At 36.5% G+C, this 7905-nt stretch overlaps 1 protein-coding gene across 1 annotated transcript; it reads right to left on the reverse strand.

Annotated features, from left to right (window-relative positions):
* Window positions 1-1803: 1803 nt before the first annotated feature.
* Window positions 1804-7176, reverse strand: LOC141347584 (E3 ubiquitin-protein ligase PDZRN3-B-like). The gene is made up of 2 exons (XM_073852577.1): window positions 6348-7176; window positions 1804-2028 (listed from the first exon to the last, which is right to left on the reverse strand). The coding sequence occupies exons 1-2, from the start codon at window positions 7059-7061 to the stop codon at window positions 1804-1806; spliced, it is 939 nt and encodes a 312-aa protein (XP_073708678.1). The 5' UTR covers window positions 7062-7176.
* Window positions 7177-7905: the final 729 nt, after the last annotated feature.

Here is a 7905-nt window from a genome sequence, read left to right on the forward strand (position 1 = left end):
AAACTCAGCCATAGCAATTTGAGCTATATGCTATAACAGTGGTGATTTTTTATAAATAAATAAAGCCTCGTCATTATGACGAGGCTACATCTGGGATTTAGAAGAAGCCCTGGAAACTTGGCTCTAGTAGTCGTTTTCCCCTTAGGAAGGTTTTGCTGCAAAAGTCCAGTTTAGACCAAAGTGCGTCACACTTCTATTTCAGACGAACCACAAACAAACACTTCGTGAAGGGTTTGGTGCTCATTCACACTGATATGGATACCACAACCACCACTTCAGGGTGGACCGACATACCAAAGTGGCATTTTATAGGTTAGATATAATTTATGTCTGTATTTTCCCAGTTGCCATTTCCACTTAAAGTCCTGAGAATCCGAAATAACCTGACAGATATTAAAGGTATCTGTGTCATATTTTGTTATTTATTAGGGCTGCACGATTAATCGCACAATGTTGCGAGGCGCATTTAGTCAATGAAGCCGGTACTTTGATTAATCACGTGCATTCAGCTGGAGCGACAATTAATACACCCCGCGGTAAATCACTGACAAGCTACGCCAAATCACGCTCAAAATCGCATTCGATTCGTACAGCCCTATTATTTATCACGTTGTTTGGTTAAGACTCAAGATCTAATAATGTACACCACCAGTCAAACGTTTTTAAACAGTAATGTTTTTTTTAAAGAAGTCTCTTCTGCTCATCAAGCCTGTATTTATTTGATACAAAAAAAAAAACAGCAAAAGCGGTTAAAGTGTGAAATATTCTACTATTTAAAATAACTGCTTTCTATTTTAATATATATTTCAAAATGTAATTTATTTCTGTGATCAAAGCTAAATTTTCAGCATCATTACTCCAGTCTGTCACACGATCCTTCAGAAATCTTAGAAATCATTTTAATATGCTGATTTGCTGTTCAAGAAACATTTTTTTTATTATTATCAATATTTAAAACAGTTGAGTACATTTTTTCCAGGATAGAATAGAAAGATCCAAAGATCAGTATTTATCTGAAAAAAAAAAATATATATTATAGAATTATAGAAATTATTTTTTAATTTACCAAGAATGCTTTAAATTGATCAAAAGTGATGATAAAGACATTTATAATGTTACAAAATATTATAATATTTTTATGTTACAAAATATTTCGATTTTAGATAAATGCTGTTCTTCCGACCTTTCTATTAATCGGAAACCTGAATAAATTCTACTTAGCTGTACAACAATAATAAGTAAATGTTTTTTGAGCAGCAAATCAGAATATTACAATGATTTCTGATGGATCATGTGACTGGAAGTGATGCTAAAATCTTTAAAATCACAGGAATTAATTATATTTTAAAATGTATTCAAATAGAATTTGTTAAATTGTAAAAACATTTCAAAATTGTACTGTTTTGCTGTACTTTGGATCAATAATGCATGCTTGCTAAGCAGGAGAGACTTCTTTAAAAAACATTAAAAAAATGTTACTGTTCAAAACTTTTGACTAGTAGTGTATGAAAGGCATGAGGTAATCTGAGGACTAAAAATATGTTTATATATTAAAAAAATGTTGATCTGCGATTCCCAGTTGGTATGGTTGTATGGTAGCCAAACTACATATTTAAATAAATAAATATTTATTTTAATAATTTAACAACACATCTGCATGTTCATGGTTCCTTGTTGTCAGTTAATGTCACATGAGATGCAGGTAAACAAATAAAATATTTAATCTTGCTATAGTGTGTATTTTATTTATTTATAATATATTTTTATTTATTTATTTAGATTTAATTAATTATTAGTTTTTTATCAACTCGCAAACCGCAGTTTGGGAAACCCTGGAGTAGATAAATAACCTGTGCTGCCTTGGACAACCTCGGGGCTGAAACAGGAAACAGAATGAGCTAATGACAGATAAGACAAAGGTGCAAATCCTTCTTTACTTACAGCACATGGCCTTCCTCCAACGATATTGAAGCCTAAAGATCCAGACTCACGATGGAGTATAGCCGTGACACTTTTGGTCTCTCCACCCTGTCAGACGAGGAAACCATATAAATGACTCATTAATTCACACATACTTATTTAAAGCCTTTGAAAAGTGAAAAACACCAATACAAATTCTAAGCATTTACATTTGGAAAGTAGAAACATCTGAGCTTCCAAACTTCATATTTCAAATCTAACCCTTCAGGGTGTGTTTTTATAGCACAAGCTCTTAAATCATCAGCAGGTATCATGGTTTACATTTGACTGTGACCAAAAGTAGAGCATGACCAAACAAGTAAAGAGGTACACCTGTTAGACTCATTAAACATCATGTTCTGCAATCTACATAATTCTTCTAAGCTCAAAGCATCTTGGAAAAGGAGCTGTCAAGTGGTTGGTGGCTTTAAGGGTTAATGCCTTGCTCCCTGCTCATTTGGCTGAGTGTATTAATACATTTGCAGCAAACGGCTCTCTTAACAGATGAACGATGGAACGTGGAGAAACGAGTAGTGTCAGCATTTTATTCCTCGCTTAGGGTGCCACTGCATAGGATCAGCGACTAAAAGCAGCTGTCATTTCTGTGTGCCACAGAATACAGTGTCTAAATATAATGCAGACATCAATGGCATGCATGTACAGTGTCCTCTTTACTATCTTTGCTGAGTGTATGCAATGTATGCCTCCTAGAGAGGAATGCACCCCAGTAGACCAGGTCATGGGAACATGTCCCATAATTCCAAGAGAACCGGTATCCGAAGAAGGCAGGCTGTGACTCCGCTTAAAATAAAAACACATCACTGTTGTTTGATTTTGCCAGAGGTTTCTGCTCAGTTTGATTAGTGCACAAGAACAGAGCAGCTTTGTAAACAATACAAGTGTAGAATGAAGTCAGAGGATGACTCATGTATAGAATAAATCCTCTCGAATTGTAAAAACAAACATATGCATACATAATACATAATTCATGCTTAAATGCTCTAGTGGTGATATGAAAACTCCAGCGATATGATTTTTTTTTTCTTCTCTAGAGCAGCTGGATCAACAGCCCAGCGTTCAGCAGACAGGCCCAATCCTGCAAATGTCAGCTCCCCATCATCGCCCTCCTTTTCCCAGCACTGCGTTACTTCAGCTCACTTGACTGATGAACCATGTGATGGGAACAGCAAGAGAGACTACATTCCCCAGCAGGAAGGCAGTCACTGGCACTAAGACATCATTCAGAGCCCATAAACATGTTCACTCACTGGGAGGTTGCCTTAGGATCTTGAGCTCCTTCATAGAGCGGTCAAGGGAGGTTATCTGTCACAAGTAGGGATGTAACGGTATCAAAACTTCACGGTACGGTAATACCTCGGTATGAATGACACGGTACGGTATTTATTGAATCATTTACAGGAAAAACAAAACTAATGAAGAGACTCGAAAAAAGTGCCAGAAGTGTTTATTAAACAGTTTACATGAACACTGAACATATCAATGGCATACGAATTAGCCATCTATCTGTAAACTTTTAAACAGGAACTTCAATTTTTCAATTTTAATAACAAAAAATTATTAAACCATGTAACCACGTTACTTTTTTTCGCAGTACTTTAGCCTACTTTGTGTAGTAACGAAAACATTCATTTCAGTGGAAAAATAAGTCCAAAACTCTGTTTTAACATTTTGAACAATAGGGCTCTACAATCTTTTGCTTTTTTTTTTTTTCTTGTGTGTTTTTATTTTTCTGATAATCAAATGAAAGAATAAACATTTATTTTTAATCAAATGAAAAATGAACCCTTTTAATTTTTGGCAAACAGAGGTTTACTGTTAAAATCAATACATGGAAGAAAAATTATATTCAGTTTAAAACGTTTAAATAATAATTGTAGTATTTTTGTTCTACAATTAAGTGGTTAATCTTGTTGTAATATTTATTTTTTATCATATTGTTTTATGTAAATTATTTAAATAGGAATATATGCACACCTACATTATACTGTACAAAAGTAATACAAGACTAATATTGTTCTGTTACATGTTAAACCGTACTTTTATTTGGACAGGTTGCCGGAAAGTTTCTGTGTGTATACCGTAGTATATGATAGTTTTCTCAAATGAAACGGTAAAAGTGACACTCACAGCAGCTTTGGAGACTGAGTTTATCTGTTCATGTGAGAAGCAAAGGCCAAAAATAAGCGTGAGCGTCACGCGTGCTTCAGTATGAGTGTAGTAAAAAAAAAAAAAAACATGTCTCCTCCATTCATACACACAGAGGCAAACGGAACATGCAGGATTCATATTAAAACGGTCTTTCTCCATTTCAGTTTTCACAGACACTAGTCCATATCGCGATTTGAATTAAGTGACAGACCAACTTTTGATTTATTAATCCAATAATCGACAAATTCCGTGGCATTTCGCGCTATAGTAAATTCCGTTTTTATGAATGGAGTCCGCGATCCAGTCCGTGTTTTCGCGGAGGAGACATTGTAAACGCGTGACAGTGTAGAGACAGAAATGACATGCCTTCGTGTAAATAAGATAAATAACATAAGGCAATTTAGTTTGTTTAATAAAAGAACAATGTATAGACCTGTTCTATAGGAAAGATAACCTTAAATGACTTCTATTGTGATCTGGCGCTATATCGAAAATCAAATGAACTTGACGTTCAAGGGGGGCGGGCAACAGACCGCAAAGGATGACGTCCACACCTGGGCTGATGGGAATTGTAGTTCCCGCTACCTCCCGTTCGCTCCATTCGCCTGAGCAAACTTTTCTTAGAAGAACTATGGTTTTATCGAGTCATGCGACCACGGTAGTATCGAAAAAATTTGCTATTGCGGTACGACGGTATTTACAATACCGTTACATCCCTAGTCACAAGTGTAACTCACTGACATTTTTCCATGCTCTGATGGTGTCCTGAGGTGGGAATATATTACAGCTAATCTGAAGGGCATCACACATGCCAGAAGATGTCATAGCGCTTGATTTAAGACACGGCAAGAACATACAGCACTAAGAAAAAAGTGCCACATAAAGTTTTTTGTTTTTTGTTTGCCACTGCCCAAATTCTTATGTACTACTAAGTGTGAATGAAATACTGTACTTTTGTCACATTATCTCAAGGTTTATGTATGCTACCGATTTAAGCCTCATGTCCAAATGTAATACCTACTTTGGAAAGCTGGAGTTTTCCCTCAGCGACAAGGCCTCAAGCTGCTCTACTCTCTAAATGTAACCAAATTTAATGAAGTTCCTCAAACGCCTAAATGTTGCACGCTATGTATCATGTTTTCTACACTGAAACCCACACTAAACTATAACGCTTTCATTAAAACCAATAAATTGTACACTTCAAGCCATCTTAAACAACTTGTATTTAGCGTTGGAGGAAATACTGACATCAAAAATACTTACGTTGCAACAACTAGAAAGTTGACATTAGGCTAATATAAACAAACAAGCAATCATATAATGATACTAATAATGTACAATTTCCCATAGAGTCTGAAAATAAACAAAAATAATGTTAACTTTCAGTTTTGCCTACAGTGATTTGCGGTTATTTTGAAAGTCAACTCCTTGTTTCCTCAGCCTTCATAATCGCTCAAAGCGGGGTTTCTTTCGTAGTAAATTGTAAAAGCCGGACTGTAGCTGTAGTCGACGGATTGGAACGCTTTAAGCGTGTAAGTGAAACGACCAGCGCTCCGCTCCACTTATTTATGCTACTCCAGGCCAGGGTTTAAGTATGCGAGTTGCTCGAACTACAATGGCCTCGTTTGGAAGTTACTTGGAACTATTTTCGTTGGCGAAGAAGTAGTCTACGAAGTCACCATCCAAATTATGCCTGAAATGTAAGTCACTGGATATCAATTACTTGTCCAAGCCTGTTTCTAGAACAATAAAAGCCAATATCACACTTGCAATCGACAAGTTATGTCAACAGGGCTGTGATTACCTGCAGCCTGTTGCCAACCGTCCAATCAGAACAGATTCCCGTAGGAATCCTCAATTGATATCGCTTAAATGAAATTAGATAGAGTTTAAAGTTTAAAAGCTCTGACTAAAAGTCAAAATGAAAATTCTGAGCGAAAATGTTAGTAATAAAATATCAGCAAAACACAAAACAGCCTCCATGTTATGGAAACATTGCTCTGATAACGGTCAGCATCGTTCCCTTGCAAGGAATTACCATAATAACCACAGTTTGCTGCTGCTGAACTGTGACAAATAAAGAGTTAAGTTACTTTTAGAATCGTTTCAGTCACTTTGACTGTTAATGCTATGTTTATTTTATGACAGTGGTGGCCAGTACTTTCAGTTGTAGTTGTAGTAATGGAAACTGAGTTATTAAGTGGTTGTCAATCTCTTACCTTACACGGTGGAGAGAGACTCTTGGACAGCGAGTCAATCCTGGCGCTGTATTCAGTGAATTTCTTCTGATACTTCAGCGCTGTCATCTGAAGCTCGTTATGAACCGCCGACAGTTGAGCCAAAAGTGATTTCTCTCTTTTGGTCGATTTGAGAGCTTGTTTCTTAAGCTCCTTATCCAAGCTGACAACTTTCCCTTGCAGCGCGCCGTTGTGCGCTTTGAGGGCTTTCAAACAGCAGTGGTTGTCCAACTTCTGCTCCTTATGAGTGAGCATCAATCCGCATCCACTCTCGCATATCCCGACCGCTCTGTAATCACACGATTCACGCATGTGAGCATCCATATCTTTAAGGTTCAGCACTTCGTTGCAGCCCTTATTCCTACATTTGGCAGGGGAATAATCGCACATCTCCGCGTGCTCCGCCAGATGCTGGAGTTTGACGATCTTCTCGCAGCCCCGCGCGTGGTTGTCACATTTGATGTCTAACTTTAATATCAAGTTTTTCAGAGGGAGGACGTGGTTGAGCTCTTTGGTGGAGATCCTTTGGCATTTGACCGGGCAGCTGCTCTGCTGGACGACCCACGGCAGCACACAGCCGGCGCAGAAGACGTGACCGCACGGGGTAGTGAGCGGATCCTCCAAAACTTTATTACACAAGTTGCATTTGAAGTCTGGGTCCACAGTCCCCTTGAAACGATCCAACTCAAATCCCATTTTTAAAAAAAGGGAAACTCCAAAACACAACCGGGACTCCCACAGAATAGCACAGGGGTTTAATCGCTCTTCGGACTAAGTCATTAGAAGAGCTCAGAGAAACTGAGTAGACTAGTACGAGCACTTCTACTGACTGAACTAATTGGCTGAGACTTCCTATGGGGGAGAGAAGTGCTGCAGATTTGGGTACCGTAACGATCTGAAGAACTGCGCATTCAACAAAGTGCCTTAGACTAGCCTAAAAAGTTGAACCAAACTTAAAAAGTTTGAATGTTGCTCGTTGGATAACATTGATACAAAGAAATATAGTGCAAGCATACTTTTCAAGCAAAGCTCTTTTAGAAAAACATTTGTTACACAACAGTTATCGCAGTAGTATTTTTTTTTTTTCTGATTGGGATTATTTAATGATGAATTTAGAAACAGAAAAAATATTAATGAAAAAAAAAATAGTTTTTATCATTCTTAAATAATTGTATTTATACTATGTTATTACATAATTTACACAGAACCAAACATTATCAGATCCAGATTTTTTTTATTTATTAAACATATTATTTAAAATATTTAGTATTGTATTGTATTATACTCAGAGTTGGGTAGTAACCCTGATTTACAAAAATCATTTCAGGTTTAAGTGTTTCAACATTTCATTAACTACTGATAAACATATTTTATGTGAATGATCACTCTGTAGGTTATTTAATGTCTTTTGAAGGTTTTTGTCTTTCATACACATCAAAATGCACAAATTCACGAACTTTTTTGTCATCTGATTATCTTTTTTTCTAACATATTTACTTAAAATACCCCTGAGATTTTAAAATAAATATTTTAATAATCA

Source organism: Garra rufa, chromosome 12 (assembly GCF_049309525.1).
Source record: "Garra rufa chromosome 12, GarRuf1.0, whole genome shotgun sequence".
Classification (NCBI taxonomy): domain Eukaryota; kingdom Metazoa; phylum Chordata; class Actinopteri; order Cypriniformes; family Cyprinidae; genus Garra; species Garra rufa.